At 44.5% G+C, this 19,984-nt stretch overlaps 1 protein-coding gene across 1 annotated transcript in view; it reads right to left on the reverse strand.

Annotated features, from left to right (window-relative positions):
• The window catches only part of Rapgef2 (Rap guanine nucleotide exchange factor 2), a 262,162-nt gene extending 242,804 nt beyond the window's left edge, over positions 1-19,358 (reverse strand). The window contains 1 exon segment of the mRNA XM_036190519.1: positions 18,564-19,358. Coding sequence (XP_036046412.1) covers positions 18,564-18,632 — 69 coding nt within the window. The 5' untranslated portion in view covers positions 18,633-19,358.
• Between the last annotated feature and the right edge of the window lie 626 nt (positions 19,359-19,984).

Raw genomic sequence — 19,984 nt, forward strand, 5'->3', positions numbered from 1 at the left:
GCCAGGAGTAGGTTGGAAATAGGACAGTTTGAGGGAGTAGGGGGACCAGGGAGAGATTTCTGTGGGTCACCATACTAACTTTTAGTGGAAGATGTGGGAGATAGGAAATTAAAAAGAATTTTTTTAAATGTGTACATCTAATAATTATGACTTCTAACCAGGAGATAAATGCAAACTAAGGAGGTATACAAACTAAAACGTGAGAATTCCAAAAATGGCATGGGGAGATGGTCCAGTGAGTAGGTAAGATGCTTGTTGTGAAAGCGTGAGTGAACAGCACAGCAACCTGGACTCCACTTGACCTGGGCTAGACACACAAAACTGCATTTGGCCACCTAGGACCCTCGCCTGCTTACACTGTACACACACCCCTCTTCTAATGATGCACCTAACACACTGTTGGCAACCTAGGATGCCTACCTGCATCAAAGGCTGTATTGTATCCATACCCTACTCCAAGTAATAATGAGGAGTTTCTCCTCCTTTTGACAACCATCAAAAACTCCCTTTCATGGACAGTTTCTTTGTAAAAAAAAAAAAAAAAAAAATAGGGGGCTGATCCAGCCTAGATGAGTGTTCAGTGCAGAGTAAAGCAAACCTTGTCCGCTGAGTGAACATTTAGGGAAACCCACTATTTACCGTCTTATGCCTGTGCATAATTGGGAATGTATATGATTAAAATCAGATGCACCATGGGAAGTAGTAAACAATGGCCTATGCAATGTAAGCCTGCCAGTGACAACAGAGAACCATCATGCTACACCCTTCACAGCCATGCCCCTCCGACCCCGAACACTATAAAAGGAAACCCCTGCCAAATAAAACTCAAGATCCTTGAATACTTTCATTCATGTGGCTGCTGTTACTCTGACAATATATTCTGAACTGAATAAAGTTCCCTTGCAACTTTGCAATCTGTGTGTGCTCAATTCATTCTTGAGCAAGATGCCAAGAAATCTGGAAATAACCAGCTCGAAGCCCAACTGGTAACATGAGGACATGAGTTCAGACCCCACATAAAGAGAGCTGGGCAGGGCCGCACAGTCTATAACCTGGCAGGCAGACTACCCAAGACAGGCAGCTCCTTCAGAAACAGAGACTCTCAAAAAGTACAGTAAAGAGTGAATAAAGGAATACACATGACATAGACCGTTAGCCTCTACATGCACACGGGTGAGTTCACCTACATGTACATGCACATACAGAAACAAGATAATCCCATAAATGAAATTCAACCCCTACACCAAACGCCCAGGATGCTTCCTGCAGAAGCGAATGCTAACCCTTTAAAAAGGCACATATAAGACAGGCATCAGGCGTGATAGTGCACACCTTTGATACCAGCACTTGGGAGGCAGAGGCAGGTGGATCTCTGTGAAGTTGAGGCCACTCTGGTCTATAGAGAGAGTTCCAGAACAACTAAAGCTACATAGTGAGACCCTGTCTCAAAATAAATAACATAAAAAGGAGTAAGTCAGAGTGAGGAGAGAGCTGCAGCAGGGCACTAGCAGAGCCTGAAAAGTGCTGAGGTTCGCTGGTGACGGAGACCCAGGAGTGTCAGCATTCGTGTGGAGAACGGACAACAAACTAACACCTTCTCTGGCCAACCTTAGTCATCCCTTCAGAAAATCAAAGCATGCCTAGCAGCAGCTTACCCAGAGGGCAATGCGGGACCACTGTTTTCAGTATGACTCTTAGTAATTCCCAGCCACATGAATGGGCTCATCTGACAATGAGAAACACTGCTTTGGAATTTTTGTCTCTAACACAACATCCAAGCTGGTCCAAACAGCATTCTTCTTGGTGCAACTACACTCATTTAATCAACTCAGAAAAGCAAAAAGAAGCTAGAGTCTTACCTAAAAGTACAGTTAGAGGGGAAGGAGGAGAATACATGTAGGTTCCGATTTTCAATCAGGCGTTTTTACTATCACCACAGAGGAATATCTGTTTATCCGTTAAGTTAAAAAGAAAACTTGGAGAAAACCTGATAACCTTCTGAAGCAGACAATAAAAGGATTAGGCCTTTTTTTTTTTTTTAACACATTCAAAGTATCTCATATATTATGAAAACTGTAAGATAAATTGCATGGCACAGGCCTGTAATCCCAGCTATCTAGGACAGGAGGAGTCCAAGTTTAAGGGCTGACTGGGTTGCAGAGGTGGAGGATTTGCCTATCTATGAGATCCCAGGTTCAATCTCAGGCACCACAAAAATAAGAAGAGTAACGGCGGTGGGCGAGGAGCAGGAAAGTTAAGTGGCAAGATTCTGACTGGCATGGCTGAGACCTCCTAATCTCTCCTAAGAACTTCCACCCGGTTTAATAAGAGTGACAGTCAGCTTCCCCCCTCACTTACTGGAAAAGCTGGGGGGTTCCTCTCTCTGGACGCCACTTTGTATTGTTTCTATCAACTTCCTAAAACTCATTCAATGTTTAATATTTTTCCCATCCTTTAACAAAAATTAGCAGAAATGCACAAAATGCTATCCCTACACATGCAGTGGTGCTTAAGCTGAAGCGGTTTTCAGTGCTGTCCAGAGACTAACTACATCAGTTATGCCTTCAAAACTAACTGCGGCAGTAGGCAAAACCATCAAGACTGATGATCCATCCCAAGGAAAGTTCAAGCGGCTGAAAAGAAGGTGAACACCGGAACAAGTGTTTCCGAATGCTTTGATACTTCAAACACTGAACACCGCAGCAAGTTCCTCCCTGGTGTCAGCTGTGAGGTGGACTCTCATCACTGGACCACATGGCTGCCAAACTCTATCAGTCTCCTCCCCAACCATCATAAAGCCCATTCTCTCAACTAAGTCATTTCACTTCTCATCTCCAAATCCCACCAGCATTGTCTCTAGTCTTGACATCCATTGATATAATTAATTGGCATGGCTGTGCAAATTACAGTGCTAATTATTTAAAAGAGATCTTTGTGGCTGCCAAGAAGTAAAGCTGTATAGACCCCACAGCACATAAAGACTCGATCTCACAGCACATGAAGACATGCTCCCACAGCACACTGCAACAAAAACAGAGCATAAACTCAGGGGGGTTCTGTTTGGACACAGATAGAGAAATGTAAACAATTCAATAAAAAGCAAATCCTTATCTCTGAGTTCAATTTCAAGGTTTTGACGATATGCCTACAAACATTATAATTAAGTAGCTATAAAATACCTGAACACAGGCTAAACAAAAATTGGGGGTTCTGGGGTACAACACAGTATTGATCTTGAGCAGAGAGAGCACATGGTGTATGTATGCCATATTTATGGAGCCTGGTTTATGTGATGGACTTAAACAACCCATTATTGTGTATTTGGGTTTTTTGTTTTGTTTTGTTTTGTTTTTTAAATAAGGAAAGCCTAATTCAAGGAACTGTATTAAACCATTTACTTATTTTTAAATTTCTTGAAAACTGAGCTAAGTTCAAGAAAGACCAGAAAGCAGCAAATAACTTAGATGAAAGTGTTTCTTCCCTGTGAGTAAAAGTGTATGACCTGGAGATAGCCACGTTGGCTGTCGGTTAGACAGACAGGTAGATACACAGATGGACGGACAGATGGATGGATGCATGCCTGATATCATTAAGAAGCCTTTGCAGTTTTGTTCATAAAGGTGTTGGTGGATCTGAGTGGTGGTACACACCTGTACTCACAGCACTCAGAGAACTGAGGCAGGAGGAAGAATTCCAGCCAGTCTAGGCTACCTAACTCCACATCAAAAAAGAAGAGCCAGGCAGTGGCGCACGCCTGCAATCCCAGCACTCGGGAAGCAGAGGCAGGCGGATCTCTGTGAGTTCGAGGCCAGCCTGGTCTGCAGAGCGAGATCCAGGACAGGCGCAAAGCTACACAGAGAAACCCTGTCTCGAAAAACCAAAAAAAGAAAGGGAGGGAGGGAGGGAGGGAGGGAGGGAGGGAGGGAGGAGGGAGAAGAAGAAGGAGGAGGAGGAGGAGGAGGAGGAGGAGGAGGAGGAGGAGGAGGAGGAGGAGGAGAAGAAGAAGAAGAAGAAGAAGAAGAAGAAGAAGAAGAAGAAGAAGAAGAAGAAGAAGAAGAAGAAGAACTAACAATAATAATAATAAAGATGTTAGTTTGGAAATCCACTCCCTCTTCCTCACAGTGTATTTGCAACATGGACCAAGAGACAGTTCAGAGTTATTAAAGCTTTGGTCCTTCCTTGGCCATATTTGGGAAGAAAAAAATAACTGAGGAAGACAAAAGAGCTTTGTTCCCGCTCTTTCTAAATAACAGTGAAACTATGTCATACCCCCTATTCACTTCTTGTAGCTCCTCAGCTCAGATTTCAAGCTTATAATTCAAGGAGATGGATTAAATCCTTGAAGCCTGCATCAGCGAGAGCTCTCTTCTGAAGCTCAAGAAAGACAGTGAACAAGAGCCAAAGTAAGGCTGTAGTAATCCACATCCACGCACACTTCACACTCTCAGTGGTCTTCCCCACTCACTGCCCTCCTCCCTGGCCTCAACCCGTCTCTTAAAACAGCACTGCCTTCCTTGGACAAGATGCAAAAGTACCTGTCCTTTCCCCACATCATAACTGCTCATGCAAATTCACAAAATAAGAGAAAAACACAAAATCATTAATTTTGAGGTAAAACCTGAGCCACTGTTGGGCTTTTTTCCTCCCAGATCCGGTTTCACTTCTAAGTGGCTTCCAGTTGAACCTACTCACTTAGTCCAGGTAGGGCATGCCAGAAGTATTGCAAGAACCTGCTGTCCCCAACTTTCACATGCATCCCTTATCTGCTGTACTGTTTCCACGGGTACCCCGAATTCTACCGCCTAGACTAACAAGCCTACAAGGACGCCCACTACACATCACACAGCAAAAGATCTCAATCAAACACAATGAGACTTTCCTGGCTTGTGCTAGCCAGAAGGCAAGGAATCAGAAAACTTTGTAAACATTAGAGCAGTTAGCAGAGTACTTTCTATGAATATATGCAAAGTATGAGGGGAATGACATTTTCAGCAAGCCAACACTGATCTTGCTAAGGATTTCCTCCCTTTAAACAGGTAACTTCTGCATACTCAAACGTTTCATAAGCTTTTTACTCTTATTATTGGCAACAGGAAGGACAAAATTACTTATTTCTTTATGAAGGCTCTAGAGAAGAAAACAAAGCTAACGAATGCACGGAATTTTATTTCCTATTACTGAATATATCACTTTAATCAGCCAACAAGCAAAGTGTTCATTTCTAAGGTAACAAATCTGTTTTCAGTGAAATGAAAAAAAAATTCTTCTATCAAGTTAAATTGCCTTGAGATAAATAAGGGATGGAAAGAAGCAAAATGCACCAAAACCAAATTTACAATATGGAGACTATAATCAGAACGGAAGACAAAGAAAGGGTTTGTTCCTGATAGTCAACAGAGTCAGCTCCCCTCAACTGTGATGTGCCCACTCCTCACCTCATCAATGACATAAAGGAACATTCCCCTCTGAGGGCAGGAGTGGAAACAGTGCTCAGGAGTAAGCCCCAGGCCACAATTCCCCAGGCATTTGCATGTTATCCTGGGACCTCTAAGAGGCAAGCCTGGCTTGTCAACCACTCAGCTCAGTCTCCGCAGGGTGAGGGCAGCCACAGATGTGGAAAAAGAGCTTATGAGCCCTAAGAACACTGCACACAAACACCAGCTTCAGGGTTTGCCATAGCTTGCTCACCTCCATCAAAGGGATTAATTAATTTTCCAACACTTGATGGTTTTGTCCCAAAGACGTGGAGAAATTCACTTAATCTACCTTTGGTATTCATTTCCTTTCCTCGGGAGTCCAAACTGGATTTGGGATTTCAAATCTGTTTTGAATGGTGAATTTCTTTTTTCTAATAAGAGTAAAAAGCAAATGAGTGCCAGAGAAGACAGCCGATGCCAACCTTTGGCCTCCACATGGACCTGTCCCTACAGAGACGTACACACAGACACAAACATGGGGACCCAAAAGGTTTTACTTGGTAAGCAGCTGCCTTCCTGTAAGTGGAGTCACCTTGATGCAGATATTCTGAAACTGTCCTGCATGGGTAGTTAGTTCCACTAGCATTTAGTCAAGTGGGAGTTCTGGGCTCTTGTGACACTTCTGTATTTCAGAATTGTAGAACTATTTTTTTGTTGTTGTTGTTGTTTTTGTTTTTTGAGCTGAGGATCGAACTCAGGGCCTTGCACTACCACTGAGCTAAATCCCCAACCCAGAACTATTTTTATATCCTGACTGCTACAAAGAATAGTTTCATGATATAACTAAATTAGAAAATTTAGGTTTTGTTTCTTGATTCAACTTTCTGGTTGTTTCTTAGAGAATGAAGCCTTGAAATGTTCATTTTACTATTGAGAACCCTTTAAACTATAGACTTGATTTATGTGTAAATATGAATGTGGGGTAATCAGAAACATACTGCCATGCTCCAAAAAGTCTTGTTACTTCCTGGTTTTTACATATATAAGTATACTATATATTATAAAATATGTTGTTTATTTGGTAAAAATGTGAGTCCTAATAAAATGTATTCTAGGCATTTTTATTTAATTTTTTACAAATTTTAGTGAGAAACAACACTATCATTCCACTGTTTTCCTCTTTTAACCTTATTTCCTGAGTCTCTCACTGAAGCTGGCCACCAGGGCTGGACTAGCTGCCCACTGAGCCAAAACAATAGCTCTGCCTCAGCCTACCAAGCTCTGGGATCACAGCCACACCCATCTTTTTACATGGGTGGTGGGAACCTGAACCCAGGCTCACATGCTTGCTTTTGTTCATTTTCTACTGAGGACCCTTTAAATTGTAGTTTGATTTAAATGTAGTATGAATGGGAGGTTATGAGAGACATATTGATATGTCCCAAAGAAGTCTTAGGTTATTTACTGATTTGTATTATTTTTAAAATGTGTTAAAGTGTGAGTCCTAATCAATGTATTCTAGGTAATTTTTATCTATTTCTCACACTGCACTATATTGAGCCATTTCCCCAACCCCGGCTGCTATTTGTTTCTATGGAAGAGTATTTTCTATAGACACTGAACAAAAAAATGACTGCTCCTTTCTGACTTTTATTTAAGTGGCTATTAATAAATAAGTCTATAATAATGTCTTCCTTCCATTCATCAACTCTCAAGAAAAACAAGACCAAGTCCTTAAGCATGTATCAGCTCCAGTTTTGCCTAAGAGGTACTCAGCACTGAGCCTAAAGGATGAACACTAATCCCAGCCCAATAAGCACTAGTCTAGTAAGGCTAATTGGTGAGCTTCAAGTTAATCTGCTGAAGACAAGAAATGTTAGGTAAGAGTAGAGGCCATTTATCCTCTTTATATATTCTGTTTTCAAAGAGTATATTCTGGTGGGGCCTAGGATATGCCAGAAACATGGTCCTTGTTTAGACAAAGAAAATTTTGTGAAGACTAAGTCCTCTATTTTTACTAGTAGCCTTTCTTAGCCATTACCTTCAAATAGCAAATTAATCCCACTACAAACCACTAAGAGCGGTTTATATGTCAGGAAAACCTTTATGGTAGGACGCACTACAAACAGAAATTACACACACACACACACACACACACACACGGACGGACGGACGGACGGACGGGGGGGGGGGGGGGGGGAGTGGGGGAGGAAGGGAGGAGGGGGAAGAAGTAGTCCAGGCTGGGTAGCACCGGCCTGTAAATTCCAGCTACTTCAGAACCTGGGGCAGGCAGATGGCAAGTTCAAGGGATGCCTGGGCTAGAGAAAGAGCCAGCATGGGCAACGTAGTGAAACTGTCCCAAAATAAAAGGTGTAAAGAGGGCTGACAATTTGGCAAAGAAGAACATCTGTACCATGTGTGAAACCTCAGGGTCAACCCTAGCAAAAGACAAAGACAGGGAGACACAGAGACCGAGTGAGGAGGGAAGGAGGGGGTTTACAAGTTTTGTTTTGCTTTTTTTTTTTAAGATTTATTTATTTTATGTATGTAGTGCTCTATCTGAATATACACCTGCATGCCAGAAGAGGGTATCAGATCCCATTATAGATGTCTGTAAGGCCTATGTGGGTTCTGGGAATTGAACTTAGGACCTCTGGAAGAGCTGTCAATGCTCTTAACCTCTGAGCCATTGCTCCAGCCAGTTTACAAGTTTTAAAAACAGAAGAAATCTAATGCAAAAGGAACTGCTTTAGAAATACCATAAGTCAGTATTTTCTCTTCTCTCTGTGTGTTCATGTGCAGTGCATGTACATGTTCACATGATATGTGCTCATGTGTATGAAGGCCAAAACTTGACTTCAGGTGTATCCCTTGACCATTCTCCACTTATTTTTGAGTCATTAACTCAACAAGGATGGCTGGCCAATGAGTTTCAGAGCCCTGCCTATCTCTGCCTCCCCGGCACTGGGGTGACAAATGCATGCCACCACGCCTGGCCTTTTGGTTGGGTTTGGTTTGGTTTGGTTTGGTTTGGTTTTTATGTAGGTGCTGGGGATCCTAACTCAGATCCTCATACATATACATTTTACTGACTGAGCCATCTCTCCATCCCTAAATCTGTAGTTTATATTTTTAAAACAATACAAGACATGTTTAGAACTCAATTACCACAGAAATAATTGGGTTATAAGTAAATATTTAAAGATATTGCTCATCTACTAGTGTATGTATCTCTCTCTTTAAACAAGAGACTGAAATTCAGAAAATAAACATATACCTAAGAGAATCAAGTAGTTGAATACATCCACATGATTCTATTACTGAGCTACATTAATGCAGCTCTTTAATCCAATAAGACTTTCAAAGCAGTCTCCAGAGAATCACTGTATAAATGTCCTACAATCATCTATTTCTTATGCAAAGTAAATTGGACAAATACTATCTGCTCACAGTATCCATTAATCTTAATCTCTTTCTTCCCTGCCCTTCCATATTAGAGGCTTTAAAACGCTCAAATATCCAACATCCTTTGCAAGTCAAGAGTATCAGCTGGCAAAGCTCTGGCCAGCAGCAAGAACTTAGACAAGACCTTGCAAAATAAAGACAGGGCTGGGAGTACAGCTCAGTGGTAGTGTTTCTCTAGTAGGGAGGCCATGAATGGGGGGCAGGGGTATTCATGAGAATAGAAATGATGAAAAATAAGACCTTTGCCAAAAGGGTTCTCAATCCTTCCCTTTCCCAGTTGGCAGCACAACCTCAAACCTGTAACTTGAGGGCTAAGTCATCATGTGATCTTAAGCACAACTTGTCACTACTGAGCCCACCAGCCACTATATGTTCAATGTTGGGTAACCTGAAGACACATATAATTCTAATGTAATCAATGCCATACTCAAGTCTACCTAATCAACTTATGCTATAAATCACTCAGGAGAATAAACTATGAGACAAAATAATAATAAAAGGTTATCTATGAAAAAGTATGATCAGAGTAGTAAGTGCCAAATGCTGAAGAACAGAAATAAGGACAAATATGTTTTACCCCCGCCACTCCAGAGACTGTTGCCACACACTAAATATCTGATCTTCACAACAAATGGAGTTTGTACCATCATTATTTCTGCCTACTGTCAATTTTTCCTCAATCTTTAACAAAGGGCTAGAAAGCAAGCTTACTGCTCTCAAGAAGAACCCAAACTCAATCAATTCCCAGTACTCATGTCAGGCATTCACAATGCCTGTAATTCCAGCTTCAGGGGAGACAACATTCTATCCTTACTCATGTGCAACATGCCACGCACATACATGTACGCATAATTCAAAACTAAAAGCAATTCATCTTCTAAAAATCACTGATTAAAAACACAACTAGCAAGATGAGAGAAAGCTGACAATTTATTCTGAAATGATCATCTTCTGCTTTTATAAAGTACGAAAGTAACATGTTGTTCGTTGAATGAACAACACTTATAAAGGATATCAAGCTTACACTTATTCTAACAAGCATAGACGGTAAACCATGCATGTGGCGAGCCAATGTCAGGGCCACACTGTGTTAGGAGACTTTCAGTGCCTGCAGTCCCAAAGCCTGAGCCCCACCAAGGCTAAGAAACTGGCTGGAGCCAGAAAGCAGTGTGTTGACAAGTCCAGTCCCAAACTGCCCTATTATAGGAAGAGATACACTACAACAATTCCATGAACCAAATTAAAGATATAAATGTATAATTACAAAGGAAAACCACCAGACCCGTTCACAGTCCAGAGCAAGGACTTTTAAAGTGAAATGGCTCACGATGACGCCTTCCAGTTTTCTTAACTGTGCTATAGATTTAAACCACACAGAATGGAATCAGGACAGGAATTCCCACCCACCCAACTCAAATCTCCAAGGAAGATTAGGGTTGGAGGTTCACACTTAGGAATGAGGAATTTTGGGTTCTCAAAGTACACTGGCTATGTCTAAAAGAAGTCTGTGGCATCCAAAGTCCAAGGAATAAGCATGCATAAGATGTTTGTCTCCAAAGCTAGACCATCAATTTCTTTCAGCTCCACAAAAAAATACCGTGGGGAATCAGATACCAGTAAATGGAAACAGAGATGCTGCCGATCTCCCTTACCTCAACTCTTGGCATTTTAGGATCCTGGATTTCAAGTTTTCAACCCATTCATTTCTGACACTCATTTCTACTCAAATGTAACTATTAAAACTATCAAGCAAAAAAGTTTTTTTTTTTTCTTAAATATATATGCTTAAGCCCAGCAGGGTGGCTCACACCCTGCACTCAGATAACTAAAAAGCATCCGTAACCCCAGTTCCAAACACTCTCTTCTGGCCTCTATGAGCATCGAGGCATGTAGTTGGTACATATTGGTACATGCAGACAAAACACAGATTAAAAATAATAATAGTAAAACAAACTTAAAAACCAACGACAATAAATTTAAATAGTCATGCCTGGTGGCACTGGCTTATGGATCCTAGGTACTCCAAGGCTGAGGCAAGACAACCATAAATTGAGTACCTGCCTGAGCCGCATATTGAGTTGAAGGCCAGCCTGAACAACTAAGTAAGACCCTGTTTCAAAAATACAAAATCAACAACAACAACAAACACATGGAGGTGGGAATACAGCTCAATGGCATAGTGTTTGTACTATATGTACAAAGTACCAAATTAGAAGACAAAAATAGAAAAATAACAATTCAGATGAAAGATACCAGGCTCCTCATTAAGATTAAATCACCAATCAGAATAAAGATTATTGGAAACTTGGTAGTTCCTCTCCAGGGTCACAAAGGGCACCAAACATTATACATCCTTTCTTTAACTTTCAGTTTCGAAAAGTTTAATCTAAAAAAGCTTTCTATGGGATGGAAAGATGGCAAGTGTGAGGACATGAGTTCAAATCCCCCAGAAGCCATGTAAAGCCAGATAAAGTCAGAGAAGTCCGTTATAATCCCAGAGCTTCTACCGCTAGATGAGGGGTGGACAGGAGAATACTCAGAAGCATGAGGACCAAACCCTGCCTCAAACAGGGTGAGCGAGGAGGACAGGCTACTCTTGGAGTTATCCTTTGACCTCCACACAAACACTCCTGCATAAGCGTGTATACTCATGGACAGACAGACAGACAGACACACACACACACACACACACCCCAACTAAAACAAAGAAAAAGTCCTGTAAAATAGTTCAAGGATCCCATGTCCACTACATTGAGGCCCCCTTAGGCAGTGGTTCTCAACCTGTAGGTTGTAATCCCCTTGGGGGTCAAACAGTTATTCTGCATATCAGATATTTACATTACAATTCAAAACAGCAGCAAGATTAAAGTTATGAAGTAGCAATGAAATAATTTTATGGTTTGGGGTCAACACATGAACTATATTAAGAAGGTTGAGAACTGATGCCTTAGAGTAACATCTAAAGCAAGCCTAAGAAAATTTAAATATTCAGATTTCACCCTGACAGCATTTTTGTGTTTGTGGCCCAAAATCCAGAATTCCATACTGCATTGGGTTAGATAAAACATTTTACTCTCTTCCAATCTGTGACAATTTGTGTGTTTCTTCAATCTCCATACCTTCAATGCTTCCAGAAAGTACTGACCAATTGTTTCACATTAAGTTTGGATCTGTCTGATGTGTTCTGAAATTGAGTTTTTTGTTGGTTTTTTGGTTTTGGTTTTGGTTTTTGTTTGTTTGTTTGTTTAAGATTTTTATTTTATTTTATGTATGTGTTTTGCCTGCTTGTAAGTGCACTACATGCAACCAAGTCTGGTGCCCAGAGTGGCCGAAAGAGGGCCCCGGATCCCCTGAAACTGAAGTTAGAGATGGCTGTGAGCTACCATGTAGGTACTAGGAATTGAACCCTGGCCCTCCGCAAGAGCAGTAAATACTCTTAACTGCTGAGCCATCTCTCCAGCTTCCTGAAATTGATTCTTCTTCTTCAGTTTTATGGGGTTTTTTGAGAGAGAATCTTCACTCAGGAATCTTGGCTGGTCGTGACTTGTCAATAGGCTGGCATCAAACTTTGTGGGAACGCTCCAGCCTCAACTCAGCCTCTTCTAGATCAGAAGTGTCCAACTCTTTGTCGAAGACCACTCATATTCTCCATGCATCTTATCAAGAAACAAATGGTGTATAGATAGCCATTTCTGGCTACCAGAAAGAATCGCACACAGAGTCACCATTTGCTGGGTATACCTGTTCGATAGCCTGCACCCATCCGAATTACCAGATCGACTGCAGAAGTCAGTGTTTGTAGTCAAAAACCTCTAATTCCAGGCAGATGTTGGTGAAAAGGCAATGTAGTTGACTCCAAGAAACCTTCTTTTACTTAATAACAGTCCCAGAGCACAGGAGTAGGCGTGCTGGCAAATTCATTATAGCATATTGCTATAGCTGCTGTTTTATTATGGGTTATCATTGTGAATCTCGCTCTGGATCTAACTGACAAACTAAGTTTTACTACAGATGTGAAGGTGGAGGGGAAAATGTACAAGAAGTTTTGACGCCCTCTGTAGTCCTCATCACCCCGTCAGTTCTGGGAATAGAAAAGTAAGGCCCACCGCAGGCCCACAGGACTTCCTTCTGATCGTTGTAAGGTATAGCGGCTGTACATCAAGTGAGCTCTTGAATGAAAGACCAACCATGACTAAGGTTACTTTTACTACTTACAACGTTACTAAAAAAAGAAAAAACACTACAGCACTCTACCACTGTCCCACATGCTCACATTAGAGCGGCTACTGCTCACCCCAGACATGGCCTTAGGTCCATGTTTCACGAACATTATATAACTCCCTCTTCCCATCCCAACTGAAAGCCATCTGGCCAATCCCAGATATCACTGGAACTAGGAACACAGGGCCAAATTCATTTAGTGACAATGGTAGAAATTTGAAGTCGGTCCCAGAAAGTCCCACACTGAATGATTTCATCTATGTAATGTTTTGAAACAACAAAATTATAGAAAGGGTGGGGGGGGACAGATTACTAGCTGCCAGAAGTAGGGGCGGAAGCGGTTATTAGAAACATGAAGAAATCACAGGACGGCAGTGCATGCCTGTAATGTTAGCACTTCCAGCTTACCCTCTGCTGTGTATGTGGTGCTTTTGAGATCGACCTGGGCTACACAAGACCCTGTCCCAAAAATTTTTTTTAAAAAAGTCAAACAATGACAAGTGGAGCCCCTCTGTTTCCTCTGCTGTACAGATATTGCACTGCACTGTCACTGCATCACACCACAGTCCTATCGGTGACACTGCACCATCGCTTCACCAGGTGCCACTTACAAATGGCTACCCAGCACTTCCCCATGATGCAACTGCCCCACGTAAGCAGTTTAATAGCAGAAATGAAGCCGGGCCTAGTGGTACATCCTCATAACCCTGTAATGCCAGCACTCATGAGGGGAAGCAGAAGCATCGAGAGTTATAGACAGGCCAGCCTGGGCTACACACTGAACCCCTGCCTCAAAAACAAAACACAAAAACCCAGGATTGAATAGACAAAGCCAACCTGACGCCAACAGGTCACACACAACCCAGGACAGGTATGAATGTAGCCCAACACACTTGAAGACGGCATAACGCCTCAGTGCCAAAACACCGAGGGGGTCCCACCTTGCCCCTCCACAAGCCCTAGCCCACCAACACTTGCACCAAACATAACGTTCCAAAGATTGATGGGGAAAACAGAAATACCTGACTGCAGCAAGTGGCACACTTCATACAGTTCAGTAATGATTAATTATCGTGTAAGCTCAGAAACAAGGGTTTTTTCCCCCTCAAAAATAGAGAAATCATCACCATTAACATGGCAGGACTCGTACTTTCCACCCACAAAAGGTGATGGATGTACACATGAGCGTACTTTGACTAACTAAGACAAAGCCACGAAGGATGATGCATGTGCTACAAATCTCTGCTATTCCTCCTGTGCACCAACATCACCTAAGCAAAACATGGCCCTGAGGCGTGCTAGAACCATGGGTTGGATGTTGAGTGGTCCCTCAAGGCCTGTTGAAGGCTTGCCCCAGAAAACACTATTGAAAACACAATTGAGAGGTGGTAGACCTGCAGGACGTGGGGGTTCAATGGGAGGTCTCCAAGGTCACCAGCCCTCAAAAACTGGCTCCTAGGACCCAGCTCCTCCTTCTCTCATGGCTTCCTGGCCCACAGATGAGGACGTGTTCCTGTATTACCATCTGGAAGCCCACCAGAGCCCTAAAAAGCAGCAGGCCGACCTAATCATGTACTTCTACAGCTGAGCCAAAACAAACCTGTTCAGGTGTTTGTTTCAAAGACACAAAGTTGATTAAGAAAGAAGAGTGTAACAACTGTTCTCAAACGCTAGCTACAATCATTATTACACTGTATCACCAGCACTCAGTGGGTTTCCACATAACACGCGCTAGGTTTTGCCGGATAAACTTCGGCATCCCCCATCTCTCCCAACAGTGCTATCTTTAGAAATTACACCAAGAAATACTATTGTATTTGGCAGAACTATAAGTCAGATGCAGATGGCCCCTTACTTTCGGGGTTCAATAGGATTTGTTTCGGTTTGGTTTACTTACAAAATGATACATGCACTCAGCAGAAACCCCACTCGAGGTAGGTTTTGAATTTTGACCTTTCCCGGACCAGTAAGTAGCAAGGGTTCTCCCAGGCCCCAGTCATCATGAAGGTAAAGGGCAGGTGCTCAGCAGTACCGTGTTGTGAGGACGGGTATATTCAATACATTTTCAGTTTACCAAGGTGACCTACTTTATTTTGTCTCAGCTGTCATTAAGACAGTCAATTCCACTGAGTGACTTTCCAAAAAAAAAATTTAAAAAAACCTGTCCTGTACTCTTAGGAACTGTGACCGCTGCATTCCTGAGCATTAGCAACTAAGCCAAAAAGGTTAGCCAAAAAAAAGAAAAAAAAAAAGTTTAATACTGAAAAATAAATATTACTAACTAGGAGGAGATGGGATGAGAATTATTTTACACATACCATTTTGAAAATAAATATTTAAACACACCACAGAAGCAATTTCAAAGGGCCTGAACTCAACAAGTTAATAAAAATGTTTAACAAAAAAATTCATTGTATGAAGCCTTGGGGTATAATGCTGTTTGTAATTTATTTACATCTTTTAAACTTCATTAAATTGCCTTTGTGACCACAATTCTCATTTAAGTGATTAAAGACATAAACCCAAATCACTGAATAAAACAGTTACTTAGCAATCCTGTTTTTCAACAGAGGTGCATTGAAAAGACAGAGGTGTATCAATCGAATGTTTATTGCTCATTCTTTTCAAGGGAGTACATTATTTTAGAATACAGGGCCCCATTGAGTAGGAGAACAAGTTTCCAGACACACAATACAGAGTAAACCCTGGATTAAAGACATTTCCTCTTCTAAGAATATCAGGTGAAACACTGGAAGCCTCTTGGCTAAGATCTCAGGTGATAATTTTTTCTTGTATCTCTCCTTACCATTTCCAATGGCATGCCTGGCGTGGCTTGCTACTTCCCAGATACATACAAAGAGTTCCTAAGGGGCAAAATCCCTAAGACTCTCCAGATGTGCTTCTCACCCACTGCTCAACTGCACTGGTGTAGTTATCAAAATTACTTCGAAGCAACTGACTGACCTAAATAACAGAACTTGTCTTCAAAGAGTCTGGTAAAGGGCTAAGGTTAGCTAGGGAAGGAAGTGGGGAGCTGAATCCAACAAGAAAGAAAGAAAGAAAGAAAGAATGAATGAATGAATGAATGAATGAATGAATGAATAAATAAATAAATACATAAATAAATAAATGAATAAATAAATAAATAAATAGAGTTCCCTTTCATTCTTTTCAAGTACCTTCTGGTCTTGCCTGTCACACTCACTTTATCAAGTCAGTCCTCAAGAACACGATACTCCACAGCAAACCTTCCCTAATTCTCGGTCTTCCAATGGTATCAAGCTATGCAACAATGCTGTTTTAATTACATCACAAAAACAAGCGTCTGTGAGAATACACAGCATATGGAAAACCTTCCACGGGTGCACCCACGGACCATGTTTTTCTCCTCAAGAAGATCTCCAACTTCTGGATGAATTATTTCTGATAACTTAGGTAAGGATGGGAACGCATATTTCTAACTAGCTTCTCTTTAAAAACGACAAACAAGGGTAGGGTTTGCATGAGTTAAAATGAACGTCGAAGTTAACAGGCTGACACTTGAGAAGATGTTCACCACTGTTCGGCAGGTTTCTCTGTTTGCTTCTCCTGAGGTCAGGTGGGGAAAAGACATGGGGAGCATCAGGCTGTCAATGGTGCTTTCAGCTTGTAGGGTTAGCAGTCACTGCCAACTTCCACACGGGGCCAAGAGTCCTCTGCTGGGTCGGTTTCTAGACACCACTGGCACCAGAACAGGGAAGCCTAACAACGGTCCATTTACTTGGCCAAACCACAGGCTGTCAAAGTGGTGCATTTGTTTTTTCCAGACTGGTTTGGTGATCCCCCTACTCCACCCCGGACCTCCCCAGCCCTACACACACACACACACACACACACACACACACACACACACACACACACTGCTGATAAGAGGTTACACTGTTATTCTTCTAACTAAATCAACCTAGCACCCCATTCCCCCTCTCTAATTTCTACTACAGGCCTGTGACATCACTTTCTGACCACTTGCTAGGCTCCACTGTCCTCTGCATGTGTAATTTCACTTGGCATTTCAAACTCTGTTCTTGAAAGGAACCAAGGGAGCTCATGAAAGTTGCTTTGCCTGCACAATAAACTGGCAGTGCCTTTTCTAGAGCAGAAAATGGGAGTTTTAACAAATACTGATCATGAAAGCACCACCAGCAGCTGTACCACCACCACAGAAGGGACAAGATCAAAGGAGGGCATGCCCAGTTCCTGATTTAAAAACTGCCCTTTAGAATAGGTACTTCTGGAGACACTTAAATGAACGTTCTTGTAAAATTACAGCCCATCTTCCACGGGTTTGGCAAATATGTAATCTATACACATTTCCTACATATGACAGCTCCATCAAGCAAAAAGAAAACCATCAAAAACAGTACCAGGTGCCATTCTTGGGGCTTGTCCAAAGGCGGCCAATGGAAGATTCTATTTTATTCTATTCCCTCACCCATTAAATAATCATCATCAGAGATGGGCAGAATTTGGGTTTGGACAGATGGTATCCAACACCTCACCAGCAAAACAACTTTTCTCAAGTATTAGATCCCCCCCTGTGTCTGCTGCTGGTCCCAAAGATCTCTTGACCTTATCTGCCTACAGGATTGGCAAGCAGGACCCCCTGTAGTCACCACCCCAACATTTAGAAATATACGTCATTATCCACTAAGCAAAAGAAATCAAACCACATTTTATAACACTCCTCCCTCGCTAATCCAACCTAAGAAAATCAAACCCAGGCCACCAGCAATCCCTGAGCCCAGAAACCTGAGGATAAACAAATGTATAAAGGTTAACCACTTATCTAATTTTGACAAGGTTGTGCAAACCCAAAGAATCTGCCCTGAGAGGAAAAAGGAATTGAATACGCCTGTTCTGCAGTTATGTCTACAATTGGAATTGAAAGCGCTAGCCTAGGTGTCAACTTTTTCCCTTTGCCACATCCCTCTTTCAAGAAAGTAAAGTGGTAAATAAAGACAGGCGCCTCAGTGTTCTCTAAAAGGCCCACATCGATCAGTCGTTTGCACAACAGTTCCTTCTGACAGCTCATGAGACACCCCTAAACTCTAAAGATGGGACAGATGCAAGAGAGTAACTGAGCCTGCAGTCAGGGTGACAACAGTACCTGGCCGAGGAGGTGAGACCTGACCCCAAGATTCAGAGCCCCGGGGGAGTAGGGCCGGAGAGAGTCAAGCCCTATAGACAGCACCTAGTCGCGCAAACCCACGGGCAAGGTCAGCCACAGGGAGCGCAGCGTAAAGGGCAGCAAAGGAGAGAGCAACAATCGCAGAACCGTCTGAAAAGAATGCCCTTGGAAGTTGGGGCAGGGGAAGTCCTGGATGGGGGAAATGGACCGCTTCCCCAGCACCGGAGTGCCGGGACACTGAAAGGGCGCAGTCTGCAGACATCAACCTCCCAGTGGCTAGCGGCGCGTCTCACCTGGGGGGTCCTCTCGGCGGGGTTCTTCATCACCGCTTGGCGGAAGCTATTATCCACGTAGGACGCCATCTCCCCCTGCGGGGCGCACCGGGACCGCTCCACACACTCGCCGGCCTCCTGGCCCAGCGCCACTGCCCGAGGTAAACCAGCCCAGGCGCGGGGCCGGGGCGCAGACAGCACGAGGGTCCGTGCAGCCCGGAGCTGCTCTCCTCCTCGAGGCCCGCTGTCCGTGCACCGGGACTCGGCGACTGGCCGGCTGCGCTGGGGAACCGTCGCCGTTCGCGCTGGCCCCGGCGGGCCGAGTTATTTTTAGGGAGGTGCAAGCTACGGCGGGCGGGGCCTCTCCGGCGGGGCCCTAGCTCTCCGCGCTCCGGCCGCGCTCGCTCTGACGCGTCCCGGGTCTCGCGCGCCGGGCGGTCGGGAGGGAGGGCCGCGCGCTGAGCTTGCCGAGCCCGGCTCAGGTCTGGGCGCCACCAAGCCCGCTGGCCTCGGCCGCCGTGGCCGCGCCGCGCCTCCGTCTACTGTCGGCCGCGCCTCCCGACTGCTGCTGCATCCCCGCGGGCCGCGCAGCTCCGGCCGCCCGCCCCCATCGGCGCCCGAGCGCCGCTGCTCCCCGCGCGGCCCCCGCGCTCTTGGCAACTTTGTGCGTCGTCTGTGCAGCGGGCGGGCACGGCGGCCCGGGCGCGGGTTCCCGGCGGGCGCGAGGCCGAGAGCGGAGCGCGCAGCCCCGCCGAGCGTCTGCCCAGCCGCGACCGCCTCCTCTTCCCCGCCTCTTCCTTCTCCAGCGCCTCGGCGGCCGCCCGAGCCGCTCTTCAGGGAGGAAGCGGCCTCCGGGGCTTGTTGCTTTGTGCTGCAACCATGGTGAGGAGTGAGTGACGGGCCGGAGGCCAGTCGGAGGCCGCCGCATCATCGGGGGCGGAGCGCCCCGTGGCGCCGGCCCGCCCCCCTCGCTGGCCTGGCCGGGCCGCGCCCTCGCGACCAGCCGCGCTCTGCCGGGACCAGGAGCGACAGGCGCCGGGGCGGTCGAGGCTGCTGCGACCTCCGATCCCGTAGCTGAGAAGCCGCACCTCGCCGCTCTGGCCTGGAACCCGCAGCCCTGGTCCCGCCGCACCCTGCCACCCTCTGCGCGGCCCCTTGCCCGCCCCCGCCCGGAGCTAGAAGCTGACCCCACCCGGGAGAGGTCCCCGAGGCGACTCTGCTGCAGTGGCGGGTCTTCCGAAGCCTAGAACTGACTGGGGTTTTTGCTTCGGTGGCGATCAACCCTGGTGGATTCTGTTTATTTGTTATGACTGCAAAGACAGGGTTACCCTCCCGCCTTCCGCGCTCACTGACACCTAAGCCCTGAAATGACCCCTGCGTTAGGCAGATGGGAATGCGACTTTCCAACCCCAGACCTCGCTCAGACAAGCACCAGGTTAGCC

The sequence above is a fragment of the Onychomys torridus genome, chromosome 6, assembly GCF_903995425.1.
Source record: "Onychomys torridus chromosome 6, mOncTor1.1, whole genome shotgun sequence".
Classification (NCBI taxonomy): Eukaryota; Metazoa; Chordata; class Mammalia; order Rodentia; family Cricetidae; genus Onychomys; species Onychomys torridus.